Genomic DNA, 19,994 nt, shown 5'->3' with positions numbered 1-19,994 from the left:
TATACTTTCGATGGCATTCAATCGGGTAATTTCTAGAGCATTAGCACCACCAGTCCCTCAACCTTTCCTCAGTCCAGTCCATCGGGTACTATAGACCATCATTATTGTATGTGAGTCAAAAATATCTAAATTCGAAGCATAGCGGAACACTTCTGTGGTAAATGGGTCAAAGAAATAACAGGCTCAATTGTCTAATGAAAGACAATCGATAGAATAAATGGTGGGGTGTGGACCCTAATTATTTATTTATATCTATGCTCTTTAGACTTCGGATTAGTTTATGAAGAATCTGAGATTCTCAAACAATCGCAGTGTGGGCCGAATGAAAATGACTTCAAAAGATTACATGTGTTCACCGTGGTGTAAGTCCACCCGAGATAGGACAACGCAAACAGTGAACAGCCGCTATAGTTTCCCTATGCAAGGATAAACTGATGACAATTCCCTTACAGGAGTGGGAGCTTCAATACTTGCACAACACCAACATCCCATAACTGACTACATCTAATTAGTCTTGGGCTTGGGTCTCCCCCATCGAGCTTACCCCGTACAAGTATGAGGGGATCTTAACATCCGCTCCCTATGCGCGGGAATTGTCTCCATATTTGCCTTGCCTTATATATAATCCCCTCTGCTGGCACAGCTGGAAGCCTGGTCATGCCAGTTGCTCTCTCCCGGTCTTAGGTAGTGCGAGGTCTATACTGGGTCAGCAGCTGAGTGGCTGATAGACGCGTTCAAGATTCTCGTTATAGAGACCAGTGGATATGGAATCGGAAGACACGATATACCCTTATCAAGAAGACATCAACTTCACCTTCCTAACAATATCCAGAGGACCCCGAGGCCTGTTTACTTGGCTGGCCTGCTGCTAGCGAATAATTGTTTACCCTGCTGTCATCGGAGACGCGAGACGGGGTGTGACGGGTGTGGAGATGACGGGTTCTGGAGACGGTCCAATGAATTTGACTTTCGTTCAGTACGATATGATCACGCTCCTTATAAGTACTCGACGTAAGTTTGTTGAGTACAAGTTAGGGAAGTTGTACCGTGCAGAAGACAACTGAGCACCGGCATCAAGCTGTCAAACCCCATTCAACAGCCCGCCAGTCACCAGCACGAGATCAAGGCATTCTTTACCTTACAGCCAGGCAAGGCAAACCGGCAGTCAAGAGTATTAGTACTAGTCACTAACTGACATACATAAAAAACAGCATTCCAGAATTCCAAAACCAGCGCAGATAATTTAGCTCCCGCATTTGCGTGACGGAGGGGGAAAACCAAGGATGGAAAGAAAAACCCCACCAGAGCAGCACATATATGTCAAATCAACGTAAATCACGAAGGCTGTCCTCCAATGCCTCTTGCAGCTGAATGGCCTCTGCCCGGCGCCTACTCAACTTAGGTGATTCAGCAGCCAATTGGACAAGATCTTCATCCGAAATGGTAGTGACAGTCATTGGATTGAAAACAGCTGGGAGCTTTGCTAAGATATGTCTCTCAATGACTTGGCGACACACATTGTCAACAAAGGTCTTCATAGCAACCTATCCTGCGGTCAATGCAAGTAGTTCATTTGGGCGATAAAAATACGAACCTTATAATATGCATCCAAATCAATTTGAGCTTCGTAGCAAGCCCGCTCCTCCATATCGACGATGACACCATGGTTTTGCAAAGAGGCCACAAGCCGACTGATGTCATCAGATGAGTTGCTTACATGAAATCGACCGTTCCAGTCTTCGTTGATAGCATTATTGAGCGAAATGCTAAGGTCTTGCCTCGAACGGCTGTTACGCGCCCTTTGCACGTTATCCGTATAGTAATGGTTGTATGTGATAGGACATCCGGCCTCATCATCCAACAACTTGCTCAGTTCACGGAATGCGCATTCAGAATTATCTTCCAGTTTGGCGACAATGATGCGCTTTAAAATATTCTCCCGAGCACTGGGATCCTTTATTACAAATTCCGAGGCCGCCTGGATGAATCGAGACACAAGACCTGTAATGGTAGTGACATGATCGCGGGCGATGTCGGCCCAGCGAGATGACTGCTCATGGAATAATTCACCAAGTAGCGCATGGTTATAATTCCCAGGAAGTTCTCGGCCACGGGTGCGATCATAAATCTGTGGCGGTAAGCTGGGTGACATTCAATTATGACCATGTCCTCACCTTTCTGATCCACGCTGACATTTGTTCCTTACTTACGAACATCTGGCCGGTGTCCGGATCCATATCTTCCTGATCATTCGCCGAAACAATTTTACGTTTTTGCCCATGCTGTCTCATATAGTTGGCAAACTGCCCATTTTCCATGTGGATAGCGGCTCGAAGGCGATGATAGTCTCTTTCGCCGTTAATTTCATGGAAGAACCCGTCTCGTGTGCCATAGATCCCGTCAACCCCAGCCCTCACAAGGTTTTGGAAGTCAGTACCAATGCGAATCAGGTAGATACGTATCTGCGCAGGCGACGTTCTTTGAGTCCCGAGATCCATGAGTTCCGTATTGATCTCATTGAGCAGTTGAGCCACATCCTTTCGAACCTTCGGCAGTTCGCGCTCAATGTGTCGATCAAGGAGGTCTTGCATGAAGACCCGAAGGTTATCTATGCCGACACGCGAAGGATCGAGTCCAAGCTTGTTCCAAGGCTGATTGGCAAAGAAGTCCGCTTCCATCTTCCGACGCTCAGCCATAGTTATGCCCTTCTCCAAATCAATGGGGCGAGGGTTTCTCAGAAGGAAGAACCCGAGTTTCAGTTTCGTCTTGTCAACATTGTTGGCTAATTTTGCAATCCGGGCCTCGGTGCCGTTATTGATAAGATCTGGTTTGGTGATGATTCCAACAGTCCGGAGGCCATCTTTGTCAAAACGCCGAGCTCTTTGAATGATGCTCTGGGTATCCACGTCGCTGCTTGCGGGGACCACGGCAAGGATAATTGTCCGGGTGTTCTCCAAATATGAGTTCACGAGATCGTTGACAAGCTGCAGGTCTTCCTCATTTTCAGATACCGAGATCAACCCAGGTAAGTCAACAAGGGTCAGATGCAGGCCAGTATCCCCAACGACTTCCAATCGAAGTACATCAGCGGTAAACGTCGGCGCATCAACTAACTCATTGGCTCCTTGAATACCCATGAGCTTTGCTGCTTCATCGATAATGCCTGGCAATTGCGCGAGGTCAGCGACCTCGCGGTGAAAGGCGCTCAACCTAGCCCTCTCATCTTCCGGGCGGGAAATGTGAGGGATAATAGTTGCGGTGTTCCGACGATATTTGGGTTCGTGGCGAAGAATTATCTCCGTGGCAAACCGAGTACAAACTCCATCCTGCCGAGGAAAAGGTATACCACTGATTCCCTGTAAGACAGAGCTTTTGCCTGCTGATTGATCGCCACAGACCACCAGTTGCGGAAGCGCAATATGGTCGCCAACCCCATTGGCACGGATACGGTCGACTTGATTAAGCCTTTCAGAAGTCCTGGATGACACTAGGCCGAGTCCGCTTCGGACCTGACCACTGTCCAGCGGGACCCAATCCTTTTCTGGTGGAGTATCCATATTGAGCGGTACTCCTGGTTGTCCGTCGGCAAGGTCCTATGGAGAAAAGGAGAGGAAAGAATATAAAAAGGGACCCGGCTCTTTATAGACTCGCTGAACGGTAGTCACGTCCGAAACCGACTTAGCCTTAAGTCATCCAGGGCTTCTGAAAGACTCAATCAAGCCGACCGCATATCAAGGGGTCATGGGAATCACGACGGGAAACGATGAATGCGAGTGACTGACCCTCTCGCAAGAATGAAGGGGACTCCTATTTATGAAAAGACCGTGAAGAAAATACTGTTCACGAAATCAACTTGCTCATAATTCTGGTACGGCCCGGAAATTAGGAAGACTGAAAATATTTTACGCAAGGAGTGAGTCAGACGATGATTCACCGCAATATACCCTTGCTAAGGTTATTTCCAGGACCCCCTTGAGATAGATTGAACTATGCACTCTCTGCCTGCACCCGCCACATTCAGGCCCTTGTAATTGTCTTGTGGAGCAAGGGGGTCTATGCAAGGGCCAGCTGATGCGTCCAAAGAGATGGAGCACCCCTTGCTGCATGCTGAGTATGAGAGCCTAGTAACCAAAGAAATATATTATTACCAAGAAGTCAGCAGGTTTGTATATTTACAAAAGTGTGATGGCGAGTGTGGTCTCCCGTAAAAAATCAATGAATAAAATTGAATCATGCCTTGTGATAATAATAGCGCACTTATAATTATATATATTGGAGAAACTAACAATTATTGGGCCAATTATTGAATAGACAAGCCGCGCTAACAAACACCAGCAGAGGCCGTCAGGATGACGTACCTTTCCACTCCACAGGATCATGAGATCATCAACAGTGATATTATACTCTTTCTTCTCGTACAAAACAACTGTTTCCTAGCAAGCAATCATCAATTTCCTAAGAATCAGGTTGTTCAGTGGATATAGACTACCTTCAATTTATTATACAAACTACTTATATTCTATAGTCGAGTTCCCATCTAGTTACAGAGTGGTTAACGGCCAGGGTAGTTAATGGTAAACGGTGGAGTGGTTATACTTAACCGTTAACCTGACGGTAGGTATAAATCTTTTAAAACCTACCCTACCCCGCCCTGGCCGTTAACCACTCTAGCGAGAAGGATGTTATTTATAATAAAATAGATAGACTATCAGTACTAGAACTATCGAAATAGTATATTACAGTGGTCATATAAGTCATGAAGTTATCGAGAACTATCATAGTCTGTTGTAATAGGTATAAGTAGAGTGGTTATACCTCACCGTTATACCTTAACCTGACCTCAACTGTGACCTGGGGTTCGGGTTAAGAAATAAAGAATTTCTTAATTATATAGTTAAGATCAGGTTGGAATTAAGAGTACGCGACGAGCAGTATGTACTAAGCGGAAATAGGTAAATGTTCACATATAATAGTAAATGGGAACAGTAGTAAGGTAGGGGTGGGTGAATAGGCCGAGTGCGCAATATAGTTTCAGGAACCGTTTGTGAGTTGGAGTATCATCATCCGGTAGGTGGAAGAGATAGGCCGAAAAAAGAAGGGACAATAAGTCTTTACTGAGCAAAGTGAACGCTGATTATGAGTGGAGTATTGCTCAAACGTGCATCGCCTCGTTCTGTCCTCCCTTAGTCGCATCCGAATGTGCCCGGGTTGATGTGATTGGTGGGAGTTGCCGATCAGGCTTTTCCTGCCTTGGTGGCTGAGCACGTAGTGAACAGTTACTAGTTAACACGTTACCTCAGGAAAGCGTAGGTCATACCTAAGATTGAGAAGTGCTGTTCAGATAAATTGTTGGCTTCCAGTTAACTGCTTTTCCTAAATCACCAGTTCATTCTATTCAGCAGTTGTGAAGCGTACTCTTACTGTTCCCCGTAATGGAGCCGACCACTAAACTAAAAGTCAGGACCAACCTCTTGAATGGAACACTGGAGTACGAGCCATTCAAAAAATGATTACTTCCAATTGAGGCACGTGCTCTCCTATGCAGAGATGGATGCAAAACGGAAGTAGGCAAGCACATTCGGGCTTATTGTCCGGCGGGATCGGATCGTCCCAGACTTCCTCGAGCTAATGGAGTACCCAAGCACCGAGACTATGAACCTTGCCCTCAATATCATTGACCGACATGGACGCCTTAAAAGGGAATATACGAATCATCCTGCTCGAAGGGGACTTGGAATTTGGCAAGACGAGCTAAGCGAAGGCGATTTCCTAATCATTGAGACAGCGACAGTCTTGAAGAAAGCTCGTCGCCAGGGCATTGGACGTCAGTTGGTGATGGATATGATTCAAAAAGCAACGAAACTGGATACCAACGTTCGCTTTGTGTTTGCATACCCAAGCTGCTTGCACATGGCTGAAGACCTACAAGAACGTACGGGAAAGACGAAAAAGGAGCGATTTGGCATGGCAGATGCCCGAACGGCCCTTGCCATCAGGTTTTTCAGGCAATTGGGCTTCCACCGTATTGGGATCAGTCATTGGTTTGCCCTATCTATCGATATCAATCACCTCTCACGGACCATATCCATCGCCGACGATCCAGAGCCTCCCGAAGTAGAACCAATCTTATATGACGAACACGATTCGGACGATCCACAGCCGGAAGTGCCCGAGGCCAGGAGCGTTGTTATTGGTGAACCACTAGGCACAGACAGAGACTTCAATTACAATGAGGCCAAATCGTCAAGACAAGAGGTAGCTGATCACCTCCAAGAGAAAGTAAACCGCCGTAGGGCACGGAGCGAATATGCTCAGCTGTATCCGATACATCATGCGCTTCAGAGCCTCCCCGATTCCCAATGCATTGCAATGCTCAAGGAACGCGCCCTCAAGGGTGATGAGTCCCAGGGGTCCCTAATCGAGTCCAAAGACTGTTATAAAAATAATATTCTCCATATAGCTGCTTGCAACTTCAAGCCAGTGTGTGTCGAGTGGATCCTGAAGTCTATTGCCGTCAACCACCCAGATCTTAAAAATGGTCGAAAATATTCATGGGTACACCCCTCTTGAGGCATTGCAGTCTCAACTTGATGTGGAACGCCCGGGTGAATATCTCGGGCAGCGCTTCATAGTGCGAGCCGATAAGTTTGAGGGGTTTCAAAACGAAGCAGTCTCATGCATACAAGCCCTTAATGAAAGGTCGATCAAGGACGATATACTCTGTTGGAACCGCACGCGCTTTGGTTGTACCTGTGGACTCTGTCTCGGAGGCTTTCTCAGTCACCGTATGAGACAGAGCCTGCAGACAGGTGCGGAGCAGATACTTGATAGGCTCGAATTAACAGAAAATAAAAATAATCGCAATTGGTGTGTCATCAACGGAGACTTGCTCGATTACATCCCAGGAAATATTCGTCCAACGTTCAAGAAAGGCAAGGTACTACGCAGGCGCCTGCGAGATTTTACTACCACATTTATTGAGTATTCGCAAGCAGTAAGGTGCCCTACAACACGGAATTTGATGACTTCCTATAAGAGAAAGCGGGCTTGGCCTCAAATGCAGACTTTCTATTTCAGTCCGGGGGGAAGTATCGAAGCTGCCACGAACTTTTCTTGGATTTCGCGAAACAGCGTTTTCAAGAGAAATTTGGCCCTGGTGAGACATACCATGAACCGTTACCTGCGTTACCTCGGTGTAGGAATGATCATGAGTTTGAGGTGGTCAGACGACAGAGTACAACCGTCGCATGTGATGACCCGGACCCCCAAGCTTCGATAAACGAGCGCCTATCGTAAGTTCAAATCGTTTGATTTCTTTTCCTCTTCAATATTTTCCCCATTGAGTGTTTCTTGTCCAGGATAGCGACGATGTAAAAGTCTAACGTTTTACTTTTACTCTAGAGTCCAGACACCCTGGATCCCGCATTTGATGCAGATGATGCAGTTGTGATGATATTTTTCTCGCTAGAGAATCGCAAAGTACAAAACACATGCCTTGATGATGATTTAAGTTGAAAGCAGAGTATATTGCAGACAGAAGGGATTCCATCAAGCTAGCTTCTTAATAAAATTATCCAGATCCTTCGACAGGACTTTGCCATACTTTGAAGGGGAGTCGACAAATGGGATCAGTCTGGAAACTTCTAGGTTGAGAACCTGGTCAACATCCTCATGCTCATTAGCAGATAAAGGATACTTCCCAATTGTGTGACCTACCCACGGAAGCCTTAGCAGTGTATTCACAGTCACTTCAGAACTAGAAGGTGGTTGGGAGACTTGCCTGGTACGTAAGGAACACGGATTTTAATGTTTGGCCGCCGCATAAAGAGAAACGTGTCCTGTGATTCTTTTACGGCCACAAGGCAGAACACGAATATACTACATTCTCGCTTATCCAACAGGGACGAGATAGCAGCTTCAACATCGGCGAGCTTTCTTAACAAGGCACCTGCCGTAGACAAAGAACCTAAATGTTCAAATCGTTCCTCTAATTCATTAACAAGCTTCTCATGGTGTGCGATGAACAGGTCCACCGGTGTTTCGTTGTGGACGTTTCTAAGGTTGAGATCAAAGGAACCTCCGTGCTGACCGTTAAGCAGTGCGTGTATCTCCTTCACGCACCCTTTTCGCGCGGCCATGTGCAGAGCAGTGTCGCCAGGGAAATCCAGAGACCAAGGATCGATTCGAGCATTCAGAAACTCAGGTTCGTGAAAAGCCCGGAGGATATTGGGCAGAAGCCTTGGGTTCATCGCCGCCAGGCTCTCCGTAGTTCCACGCGTGTGTTCTTGGCCCATAAAGGCAAATTGAAGGGCTGTAAGTGGAAAGCGTCGGCCACCATCTTCGTGAAATGCACACTTCCAAAATAATTCGCTCTTTTCTTCCACCGAAAGGAATGAGGAAACCAAGTGCAGCAGGTTGCCAACTCTATCCTGAAGAATTGGGAAAACTGCATCTAGTTGGATCACTCTCGCCAGCACCGAGAAGTTATCGAATGGCCTAGTGAAGCTGCAATTGCCATACTGGCAGAGCAATCTCGCAGCTCCAATATTTCCTGCAACAAGAGAGACAAATACCTGCTCGGTAAAATCGGGCCTTTTTGTGGCTCCAGAAGGGGCCAATGGCAAAGCTTGGACAATGGATGCGACGACAGAAGATAGGTAGTGGAAATCAGAAGAAAGGCCACAGGTCTTACTCAATAGTTTCAACAGCATCTTGTAGGTTTCTGGGGTTCGAGGAATGTCGTGCTGATGGGACAGTAGGAAATCAAATATGCATCGGTTTGATGTCCGTATTGCGTCGAAAACGCATTCGAGATACTGTTCTGAGGATGGCCGCAATTTGCCCTCGTGGTAGTTCCAGAGAAATTCAAGCAGAGAAAGATTATTATCCTGACAGACGAGTCCAATTGCATGGACGGATGCACCTGAGCTCTCTTTGCTGAGACGAAGAGGATTGGAACCATAGCGCAGCAAGGTTTCGACCGTTCTCAACTGAGCGTAATGACGGAATGGACCGTGGAATAGCGTCGATCTCAGCCTCGAAAGTATTTTTCTCTCCAGAGCCATCAGTAATGGGGTTGCACTGACGCTTTTGCCTACTAGTCGAAGATCATTCAACCCCAGTTCTAAATCCTTCTGGTCTTTGCACGATGACAGCAAAAGATCAACGATATTGTATCTATAAGTGTTAATGGCAGCCTCGAGCGGAGAGGAATAAATGACCGCGTCACCTCGCATATCCCATTCGTTTAGTGGTCTGTATGAAAAAACATCCGCACCATGTCTGAGCAGTTCTTTGATGGCCGTAATATTTCCCGCCCACACTGACCACAGCAGCGGCGTTCCGTCCTCTATACCAAACCGGCCATCAAGTCCCTGTCGGTAGACATCTCCTCCCTGGGAGTGGACCTCAATTTGTGCGCCATGCTGGAGAAGAAGATGTGTCATCTGAGGAATATCTTCCTCAGGAAATGCACTGAGAAAATGCAAAGGATGAACGCTGTCAAATGTTCCAATTGATGGGTCTGCTCCGAGCTTAAGAAGGAGCTCCACAACTCTTGCATGGCCACAACGACAAGCAACAACTAGGGGTGTCTCACCCAAGCCATTTATAGTATTGAAGTTTTCAATGGAGAGATGTGAAATCCTTTTGAGGCTCCTTAGCTGACCGTGTGCGACAAGCATATGTATGAAATTTGGTGGAGAATGTCTCAGGCCTGCAGAGATCAGAATAAGCAGATACTCTGTATCCTTCCATAACTCTCCTTTGACGTAAGAGCCGTTATATTTAAAGCGTAGCAAATGTTGTACTTGTTCATATGCAGCAAAATTAAATGTTCGCAGTCGCTCCATAGCAGTGAGACTGCCCTTTAGAGAAGACTGGTATAGCCATTCAAACTCCCTGTCACGGCCAATGGTTGTTACACGGTCAAATAGGGCAGATAGTCTGCCAACCATGCTCTGGGCTCGATGATGCCCCAAGTTTGCCGCACGATATAGGTAGGAAAGGGCTCTTGAAATGAGTTCGACATCCGATCTTGAGACATCATCGTAGCAAAGAATCATCAGCGCGTATTCGAAACAAGCAACAAGACGACGGGGTCCAGCTTCTGTAGGAGAGTCTGCAATGAATTCGAGTTGCTTAGTGAGCTCCCTTCGGACGCTTTGTGGTATGAGCGAGGTATATCTTTCGTCCAATGTCGCCTATGTCGAGAACGATCCTAGCTGTTAGTGTCTTTCAAGACCACAGGAAACGACCCCGGAGGTGCCTCTACATACCTGGAAGACATCCTCCTTGTCTGTCCAATTTTCCTCGTTTTGCTCTTGATGATGCCGGCTATGCCAGTCAGTATTGTTATGTGATGTAAGTAGCAGGCTGTGGGTCAGTACCTCCAAGACTTCGAAAATAGTTTCATATACTCCTTAACTCTGAGTGACTGGCTCGCAATGAATCTGAGAGCGGCGTCAGGATATTTGAATGGGGCTCACAGAGAACAGAATTTCTGAACATACCTTTTCTGTTTTCTTTCGAGTTCCGGTCGCCCCGTGCGAGTGAAGAGCCGATATATCCGCGGATTTTTCTTTGTGAATTTGGCAGGGCTCCCAAATCGCCATATGAATCGAATATGGCGGAAGACGTTAGGTCTCCGCCATATGTCTGAGTTATAGCTATTTGATGGGCTCAAGGCGTAGTCCAGAATGGCAGCATCGACCTCTTGACTATTAAGCATAGCAGGAAGACCCTCGTGCAGACCTTCCGGGTTGAGCCGTCTTCGGCTTGATGCGAGCTGTTCTTCGCACAACCTAAGCCATTGGTAGTTGGTATCATACACAGCATAGAGCTCCAATGTCAAAATCTTCCTAAGAGCTAGGAGGACGGACTGTACGTCAGCAGGTCGCTTGGTCGGCTCAACTACCATGACGCGATTGACAATATCAATGAGCAGCATTTCTGCTTTCTCATCTTTCATCTGGGAGTTGGCCAGCGTGATCCAATCCCCGTCACCCATCATACTATCAAAACTTGAAAAGTTGCCTTTCCTCCGCTGCGCCTGTATCATGTTGATTATCTGGTTCTGGGACCATCTCCAAATGCCGCGTTGGCGCCGCCGCTCAGCTGCGTCTTTTCCAAATGTTGGTCGTACCATACTGTCAAGAGTCAGCAGGTCTTCACCCTGCATCATCCAGTTTGCCAGTTCGCCTTGTCTTTTGAGATTCCTGACAAGATCAGGACTAGCTGAGCTGAGTCTATCTAATATATGGGGTCCTCTGACCAAAAATGCAAGGAGGAACCCTAGGGTATAGATTTCGGCTTTCAAAAGGCCGTCTCTGCTGTAATTTTGTTGGCCATCAAGCCGTTCGGGTGCGTAAAATAGCGTTGTTCCAGAGCATGCCTTCCGGGGGAAGGTGGAATGGTGTAGTGAGATGGAAGAGCCGAAGTCCGCTATTTTGGCAATGAAGCCCCTTTCCTTATCTTTGAAGACCAGTATATTACGAGGTTTGAGATCCCCGTGCAAAATGCCAGCTTGATGAAGAGCATCGACACCTAGAACAATATCAATACAGAGTCCAAGTCGTCTTCGCATCGTGATACTATTTCCATGCTGCTGATAAAAGTCCTCGAGGTCACCGAGATCTGAACCTTCGAGTACAAGGTTCGGAACTGTGATGTCCAATTCCGTGTTTACGGTTCGCCAGCAGCAACCAACCAGTCGGACGATGTTCTCGTGGTTTCTTAGTGACTTATAATTCAATATGCGATATTCTCTTGTCATTGAGTCGAAAATGTACCGATTCCTCTGTGTTCTCAATTCCGGATCTAGGATCGGCGTCTTCACAGCTAAGAGCTTAGGGAGGTGTTTTAAGCGAACCATGTCATGTGGCAAAACTTTGGAAAACTCTTTGCGATCGATCAAGGATATTGAGAAGCTAGAGCCCTGCCCTTTTCTTTCAGAGAGAGCGATATTGCTTGGGGTGATGTGGATCCGGCTCATACCAATCCCCGTCCACTCCGTATAGGACGTTGAGCTGGAGACAAGGGCCAGAAATGAGACGAAGTCCCAGGAGACTTCTCCCGGTCCATAAGGTACATGATGTTCATTCTCGCTGACAAAATGGCTAGGGCCTTGGATTGAGGAGCCGATGAAGGTTGAGGCGGTACTGCCATAATAACTCATTGCGAAGGGACCTGAAACATTGGGGTTTGGTGGTGATATTTGCAACCGTCCCTTTTGTTTCAACGACTCAAAGGCATCTGCTCCAATTTATGGACAGCTGGCTAGAGAAAGTGCGCTTATCAGTGCGCTTATCAGTGCGCCTAGTAGTGTGTCTCGCGATGTTACAATTTGACTGCGCCACATTTCGCAATCAAGCTAGAGTATATAGGCTTTCTCCCCCACTACCAATTTCGCACCCACGCTTTCCTCCTAACTGTTACCTCCTGCCAAACCTATATTCTTACTATCAGTTTCCTGCTGTCAGTTAAATACTACTATGGAGTCTCACTTCGGCACGTTCGCCTCCTCGACAGGACTTCTAGGCAACATCATTCAGAGCTGTCTCGCTGTATCTACCTTCTTAGACAGGGTGGGGAATGCGGATGATCTAGCCAAGCACTTTAGCGTACAGCTTCAATATTCTCTATCAAGACTGGACTGGTGGTCGCGCAGATGGAATCTAATCCACAACGAGAGTTCGTCTACTGGATTCATGGATGCACGTTTCCAACTTTATGGGAACGCTATCGCGAACTATCTGGAACTCATTCATTATAACGCGCATCACTTGACTTCCTATCAAGAGAATATTCCAATATTTAAAAACATGTCTTCGGCGCAGGCTTATGGTGCAACTGAGAGATTTGCCAAGTTACTGAACACACCTTGGAAGGAATATTACGCGCCGTCTTCGGTGACCACCCAAGAAAGCCATTCCAGTCTCTCGGAACGCTTCAATTGGGCATCACGAAACGGGACTGCCATGAAGCGTCTGAACCTTTTGAATGACCTCATACGAGACTTGGACGAGTTCTTCCCTCCTCCCGGTCCTAAGTCTGACATGTCTGGAGCAGTACTAGTCAACCCCGCGTTGATGACGCAACAATGTGACTGGAAATTAAAATGGCTAAGCCGTGAGACAGAGATGGACCCATTTGCTGCGTCACTCGCCTGGCTCAAGTCAACTACTATAAGCCACATAAACGACCTGAAGCTGTCTTCTGATTACGAACCTCAAAGACTAAATGGAATCTTGATAAGTGACCAGAAACTCCCTCATCCTCGCCATTATACTGGGTTCTACGATGGGAGACCTGTGCTTGTAGAGCAGAAAACTGTTCCTGTCAGCGCAAGTCATGACCTCCTTGAGCCGCGAATCGAGAAAATTGTCCATTTACTGAAAGCATCGCAAAATATCAAAGAATTAAGAACGCTTCCTTGCATCGGCTATGTATATACGCAACCTGGGAAGGCTCTTTGCCCATTAACGCCGATCATTGCCGATATGACTTCATATACACTATCCATGCTGGGCCTATTCTGTCATTGCACGACATGTTGATAGAAATAGAAAGCCGTAAGGGCGCTAGACGACGGGAATTGTCACTCGACAAACGCTTTGACATTGCTAGGACACTGTCACTCGACAAACGCTTTGACATTGCTAGGACACTTTCCAGAGCTCTCTTGTACCTACACGCGGCTGAGTGGCTCCACAAAGGCATCCGCAGTAGCAACATCATGTTTGTCCCCTCGACCCAACCAAACATTGGCCAATCCGGATCGCCGTACCTCGTTGGCTTTGAATATAGTCGGGTCTTCTCACATGATGAGGGTACTGAAAACCAAGAAATAACATCCGAGGATAATCTTTACCGACACCCAGAAAGACAAGGATTACCCGCCGCAGACAACGAACCTTATATAGGGAAGACAGGGCGCTTCACTAAGGACCATGATATATACAGTCTTGGTGTGATCTTAATTGAGATGGGTCTTCTGAGGTCCGCTGAATACATTTCGAGAAAGTGGGGAGAAGGCAGCTTTAAAGATTTCCTAATTGAAACTGCTATCTCACAGGTTACTCTCAAAATGGGCGTGACTTATGCAGAAGCTGCTTTACACTGCCTGGAGTCAAACTTTTACAGTCAGCCTGGAACAAGCAATGGGGACGGTTCTGTAGCATTCTACAAGAAGGTCGTCTCGCAGCTCGAGTTATGCAGAGCATGAATCTTCTGCCCCCTCCTTTCTCTTTTATATGTTATCACATATTCGCAGAGCAAGTTTTGTAATTATAGCACAGTCGTGGCTGGTCGAAATACTACTTGGCTTAAACAAAGAAATGGCAGTATTTCCGCAACTCGTGTGGTCAAATGTGCCTGAGACTTGGTAAAACCGTAATATTAAAGAAGAGAGAGGTGTTATGCAATGTAAAAAAGCTTGCTTTTCATTACGCTCGCGAGTGTAGTTGAGCACAGTGCTGTGAACAAACCGTTATTCTACTCTCATGCGCAAAAGAGAGATATGGAGTGAGTCGAGCAGGCTTTGACTGCATTGTCACGGATCTCCGCGTGAAGGTCTACCCAGTGCCTAAACTATTTGCTGGCTTCCTGGCCTGTCCACTGTCAGAAGCTGCGATTGCCATGGGCATGATCAATGAACTCTTAGAGGACGAATTCCCGGGTCAATGTAGCGGAGACGGCGCCGTCATAAATACTGAAATAACTCTAATATTAGTAGTTAATGTATTAAGGAAAATCCAGATATTGGTTATATTACAAAAACTAGTTCTAGACTTTGACTTTTTAATATAATATAGATCTAGTCTTCATGATCTTTATACTAGTTTGAAATATGTTTATTTATTTTATTTTATTTTATAGTAGCCTTTGAAATTAGTTGGAAACTTTTAGCAATCAATTCCATACTCTTCTCGCCGTATTTCACCTTCTTATCAAAAACGATTTTGATGAATATTATGACAAAACATCCAGTCCAATTACCACCGTATCTTGTTCTAAAAAGATTGCACAGTTGATCGCCAAGTATATAAATAATATTTACACTTGTAATAGACTGGTGGTAGCGACCACCTACTCCCGTGTATACATGTCTATATAAGCAGGATTCTAGGGGTCCGCAGGCAGCTGCGGGTAATGATGGTCTTTTTAGCCTTGTGTGTACAACTCCCCTGGGTTGTTCTATGACAACACTCAGAAATCTAATATTCTTTCTTAACTGCCTATCTTATCTACTGTTATTCTTACTGAATCTACTAGATTATTAAGCGGCTATATATTCTTGATAATTTATTATATAATTCTTAGATAATAAAGATCTATTATTTTAATCAAAATAACCATTCTTTGATATACCAGAAGAAAGGCTTCTGGAAAAAGGATCTATAGCTTTTTCTTTTTAATATTTTGTTTTAATAAAATCAAGTTCCTGCATGTCCGCTTTAGAAAATTGTCGATGTTCTCCTGACAGAAGAGTGCGAAATGGATCGGGACTGCAGGGTACCAAGAAGGAAGTAAGTAGATGTTATCTATGTCTAGTAAGTATCACGCATGTTGGAGGTTGAAAATAGATATGATTGGATGGAAATTACATCACATGACGCGGATCGTCGTTGCTTAGCCTTGCTCCCCCATATCGACCCAGAGCCTCGTCACCTGAAATGCCAGTTATCAAGGATCTCTGCCATATTGACGATAGGAGATATTAGCTTCTTTGTTGCGGAACCAAGCCATGCGGTTACTAGAAGCCACCACCCTACGCCTGGTTGATTTTGCCCCTGATAATATTCCTCTGTATGCAATCCTCTCACACACATGGGAGGAGGGCGAGGTCTTGTTCGAAGACATTGGCAAGGGGACTGCATCGACGAAGCCAGGGTATAAGAAGATCGAATACACGGCACAGCAGGCTCTTCGTGATGGGCTCGAATATATCTGGGTAGATACGTGCTGCATCAATAAGGAGAGCAGTGCCGAACTTTCAGAATCTATCAACTCCATGTTCCGCTGGTATCAGCAGGCGCAGGTCTGCTATGCTTACTTAGCCGATCTGGATGGGGATATAAACGAAATGGTATCCTGTCGTTGGTTTACGCGAGGCTTTACTCTGCAGGAGCTCATCGCTCCAAGCAACGTGGTCTTTTTCTCTCGAAGCTGGGTTTCACTTGGCAGTAAAATGGATCTCTGTGATGCCATCTCCGATATCACGGGAATTGGCCTTGAGTATCTCTGCCAGTATCGGGAATTGGAATGTGCCAGCATTGCTCAGCGGATGTCGTGGGCAGCGACTCGGCAGACAAGCCGTCCCGAAGACATAGCCTATTGCCTGTTGGGGATCTTTAGTGTGAATATGCCACTACTTTACGGCGAAGGCGCTCGAGCCTTTATTCGTCTAGAAGAAGAAATTATGCGGAAATCAGCTGACCAGTCGCTCTTCGCATGGTGTGATCCCGAAGCAAAACCGGATGCACTGTATGGTCTCCTGGCGACGTCTCCAGCACTGTTCGCCAACTCAAGGAAAATGCTATCGTACGAAAGCTGGGAATCGCGACCCCCCTATGAGATGACAAATAGAGGACTGCGAATTGAGCTTCCTATCCAACAAAACCGAGAACACCCAGTGCTCGATGTAGCAGCGCTGAATTGTCCTGTCCCTGATGACCCCAACGATGACACCTTCATCGGCATTTATATACAAAAGCTATCCAGCGGAGACAATCAATATGCTCGGGCTCAGGCACATATGATCTGCCATTTGACCCGTGATCGTGGACCACTTCGCACGATATATGTACGCCAGCCGACGATGGGCCCATCAACATTCTTCAGCGGAGGTGGGATATTTCCACATCATATCGTGGTCTTGGGAACTGGTCCAGGCTATGAGGAACAATATCACCTGATCGGTACATTGCCGCCATTGGTAACAACGACGAAGACATTCAACACCACCCCAGCGATGCAGCATTCGGGGAAAGATCCGACATTCTTGATAGCTGCCCGTGCATCTGCACGCAAATGGGTACCATCACATTGTCGGCCAACATTTTCGATACCAAAGATCAAGAATCAGTTGGCGGGGGCGCTTTTACTTAAGAATGGCGTTACTGGTCGTCATATATGCATTATGTTTGGCTCTATGGCGGACTATAATCTCGGGTTCAGCGCGATTGATACAGACATATCTAACTTCGATGCCCCAGAAGCATCCGTTACTCTCTCCCAACTACAGCCACTGTTTTCTGCTGTACCACCCGGACGATTGATGCGGCTCGAACATATATCAGTGCGAATTGGCATCAGCGTGCATATTTTCCATGGTGGAAAATATTTTGTTCTTCAACTTGAGCTTGTTGAAAGCGACGAAGAGGGTCAGAATGAGGATGATGGAGACTCTGCTGCGCCACATTTCAGTAGAGGAGAAACTTACATTTCTATTTCTCCAGCAGTCCGCCCCCCCTCTCCTAGTCGCCGGGTGGTTAGATCAACCCAGACCAGAGTCGTCCATCATCACCTCGAGAAACCACAGAAAAGCGATTCAGTGCGGAAAGCAGGTGCATTGGTTAGTGGAGCCATTGCAGCAGGGACTCTGGCCTCGGCAATTGGGATGTTGGCGAATGGGTGTTAGAGCTATACTTTATTTCTACTGTATTGCACTGGGATGCCACAGACCCGAATGACAATGTTTGATTGTGAATTGTCTGAAAGCTCGCGTCTGATCCTACAACTACTTCTTTCCTTTTCATATTCACTAAATGACCTTCTATTAAGGGATGACGTAGAAGATATGATAAATGTACTATTGCAGCCCACGTATTTAGATTAGAAGCCAATCGCCTCCTACCTGGCCCATTCGAAAAATCCAGCCGCTTGAGGCGTCTTCCACCTCCAATGGGTCAACCCAAAACCTCTCTAGGATTGTTACCGCATTTATCACATTGATGCATTTGGTTTCGAACCAAAAGCTGTCTAGAAATTCTCTGACTTGACTCCTTCGGGTTTGGTCTTCAGACTCCAACCCTGCAATAAAAAGGGGCCATAGTATGCACTTAAATAGCGCTTTATCCCTCCTCAATATGTGAACCTCGTGGACCAGGCCTGTTACCAAGTCACTCAATGGAGTATTGTTCCCAGTTAGCGCATCACAGATGCGCCACCCGTATATCAGTATCGCAGATTTATAAGCCTGGGCTAAATGTTCCAGCGACTGTACATTCTGTGTTGATGGAGTGAGGGATGAGACTCGTAGAGTCTGGTTCGCCCAACGGTAGCAATCGAAGAGGTCGGTAGAGTTAAGCACACTTGTGACTGACTGTAGCAAAGAGTATGTCTCAGGCGTATCAAGGTGTCTTGGGTCAGCTAAGCGGTCCCTGGCTGCTGAGAAGAATCGAACAGCAGATAGCAGGTACTCAGGGCAACCGATATAGGCCCTGTCGATACTCATTTGTAGCGGTGCAGCGAGGGACATATCCGCCCCGGACAATACTTTGCGACCGGAAAATGTAGCGCCAAGCGTTTCAATACTGGAACGGACAACATGTCAAAACGGCACATTCCATCCTATGGTTTGAGACTGGAGCCTTACAGGTAGATCTGCCCCAGAATAAATTCCCGCATGCCTTCAATGATTGCTTCTAGATTCTGCGAAGTTCCCGCAGTATGCATGTCATGAACAAGTTGCTTGATGCCACCAAGATGGGATTTCCACTGGTCGCGCCCCGATTCCAAGAGATCGAGGAAGATCAATATGAATGCACTCAGAACCAGAACGTCTCGCGACTTCGGTACTGGATCGCTGAGCGCCTGAATTAACCCGCGTATGGCCTTTTGTTTGTACATCAAACCATCAGGATGCGCCTGAAAGCGCGTCGCATGGTCTCCATCTTGCCTTTCACAATATATTTGCTGACCGTTTGCCATGTGGCGCGCTGATATAGCCATGACCGAAGCAGTTAAGACTGGATTAGCCAACGCTGCCGGAATAAGTTGCCTCAAAGGGTTTCGCTGACTGTCAAACATGACAAACAATTTGCACACACATCTGCTATCTGACTCTGTCAGTAAATGTGGCTCATATCGCATCTGCTCGAGCATACTGACAGTAATTCAAGTAGTACAGGGACTCATCATCCAGGCTGTCAAAGGAAGGATCCTTTAAGCTGGGCGAAATGCTTATGTGGATGCTGCTGTGACCTCCGTCTTGCGAGTTGGTTGACTGTCCGTTTCTTCCAAAAGGGGCTATTGCCTCTAAGGTTGGTGCCGCCAGACCAGCTTCATGACGAGAAGACACCTTGTGATGGGGTTTGTTGAGGGCACTGCCTTGATCCATGTGATGGGCTTGCGAAGTTCGCATTCTGTTCCGAAAAGCCGGCCCGTCGACCCAACGGAGGGGTCTTTTTTGGAGGCACTCTAGGCCTGCCTTTTGGCACTTCTTACACGGTGGTTGGGTCATTTGGCACTCGACATGCCTACGCCGGCAAGTGTAACATGCACTGAGCATGGTGAATTCCAATCAAGTTTGATTCGATGTATGTGGGTTGGAATTGGAAGATGTCTGGGGAGTTGAACATCGACTGCCTCCCAGCGGGACAATACGTTACAAAGATAGGTCATGTGATAGCGCCAGAATAGTTTCTGGTACCACTCCAACACATCGTCTTTCTTGAACATGGACTTATTTAACACATAAATAGTGTGCCACTTCAAGCTATTCTTGGCTATATATAGTGTGCGCATTGCCTGACAAGGTCACTAATCCACGCGTATGTTGGACTTCACTGGTTGAGACCCATACCTGAACATATTTCGAAGTCAAAGTACACACCGCATGCAGAGGTACTAAGTAGACAATTACTTGCCTCCTTGCAATTGTATCTGTTTTGACAAAGTAGGTTGTCTTCAGACTTTAGTTCCAGATGCGCAAATAGCATCAGACGATGCAAGGCTTTTAAGCCTATGCTTTGTCGCTGTCCGAAGTCTCT

The 19,994-nt window shown here is 46.5% G+C and overlaps 7 protein-coding genes across 7 annotated transcripts; 4 read left to right on the top strand and 3 right to left on the bottom strand.

The window, feature by feature from the left end:
* Window positions 1-1,325: 1,325 nt before the first annotated feature.
* Window positions 1,326-3,557, bottom strand: BO83DRAFT_318543 (dynamin family protein; the record flags this gene model as incomplete). The annotated part of the gene is made up of 3 exons (XM_025527744.1): window positions 1,326-1,544; window positions 1,595-2,141; window positions 2,164-3,557. 3 exons carry the CDS (start codon window positions 3,555-3,557, stop codon window positions 1,326-1,328), a joined length of 2,160 nt encoding a protein of 719 aa, XP_025385750.1.
* Window positions 3,558-5,310: 1,753 nt separating this feature from the next.
* BO83DRAFT_95840 (uncharacterized protein) lies at window positions 5,311-6,755 on the top strand. Its single transcript, XM_025537747.1, has one exon. The coding sequence runs from the start codon at window positions 5,629-5,631 to the stop codon at window positions 6,568-6,570; it is 942 nt and encodes a 313-aa protein (XP_025385749.1). The 5' UTR covers window positions 5,311-5,628; the 3' UTR covers window positions 6,571-6,755.
* On the top strand, window positions 6,747-7,510 carry BO83DRAFT_95845 (uncharacterized protein). The gene is made up of 2 exons (XM_025537748.1): window positions 6,747-7,292; window positions 7,402-7,510. Exon 1 carries the CDS (start codon window positions 6,788-6,790, stop codon window positions 7,277-7,279), a length of 492 nt encoding a protein of 163 aa, XP_025385748.1. The 5' UTR covers window positions 6,747-6,787; the 3' UTR covers window positions 7,280-7,292; window positions 7,402-7,510.
* BO83DRAFT_419117 (uncharacterized protein) lies at window positions 7,402-12,175 on the bottom strand (the record flags this gene model as incomplete). The annotated part of the gene is made up of 3 exons (XM_025534862.1): window positions 7,402-10,202; window positions 10,278-10,335; window positions 10,512-12,175. The coding sequence occupies 3 exons, from the start codon at window positions 12,173-12,175 to the stop codon at window positions 7,746-7,748; spliced, it is 4,179 nt and encodes a 1,392-aa protein (XP_025385747.1). The 3' UTR covers window positions 7,402-7,745.
* A 276-nt stretch (window positions 12,176-12,451) lies between these two features.
* On the top strand, window positions 12,452-14,224 carry BO83DRAFT_419116 (uncharacterized protein; the record flags this gene model as incomplete). Its single annotated transcript, XM_025534861.1, has 2 exons — window positions 12,452-13,347; window positions 13,467-14,224. Exons 1-2 carry the CDS (start codon window positions 12,492-12,494, stop codon window positions 14,222-14,224), a joined length of 1,614 nt encoding a protein of 537 aa, XP_025385746.1. The 5' UTR covers window positions 12,452-12,491.
* Window positions 14,225-15,745: 1,521 nt separating this feature from the next.
* On the top strand, window positions 15,746-16,456 carry BO83DRAFT_277948 (HET-domain-containing protein; the record flags this gene model as incomplete). Its single annotated transcript, XM_025527086.1, has 1 exon — window positions 15,746-16,456. A coding segment is annotated over one exon (711 nt), but the record flags the coding sequence as incomplete, so codon positions are not given.
* A 1,325-nt stretch (window positions 16,457-17,781) lies between these two features.
* Window positions 17,782-19,548, bottom strand: BO83DRAFT_439392 (Zn(II)2Cys6 transcription factor). The gene is made up of 3 exons (XM_025536173.1): window positions 19,114-19,548; window positions 18,599-19,061; window positions 17,782-18,536 (listed from the first exon to the last, which is right to left on the bottom strand). The coding sequence occupies exons 1-3, from the start codon at window positions 19,511-19,513 to the stop codon at window positions 17,831-17,833; spliced, it is 1,569 nt and encodes a 522-aa protein (XP_025385744.1). The 5' UTR covers window positions 19,514-19,548; the 3' UTR covers window positions 17,782-17,830.
* Window positions 19,549-19,994: the final 446 nt, after the last annotated feature.

Source organism: Aspergillus eucalypticola (assembly GCF_003184535.1).
Source record: "Aspergillus eucalypticola CBS 122712 chromosome Unknown BO83scaffold_21, whole genome shotgun sequence".
Lineage (NCBI taxonomy): Eukaryota > Fungi > Ascomycota > Eurotiomycetes > Eurotiales > Aspergillaceae > Aspergillus > Aspergillus eucalypticola.
Note: the sequence above shows the minus strand (reverse complement) of the source record. Positions and strands in the feature narration are given on the sequence as shown.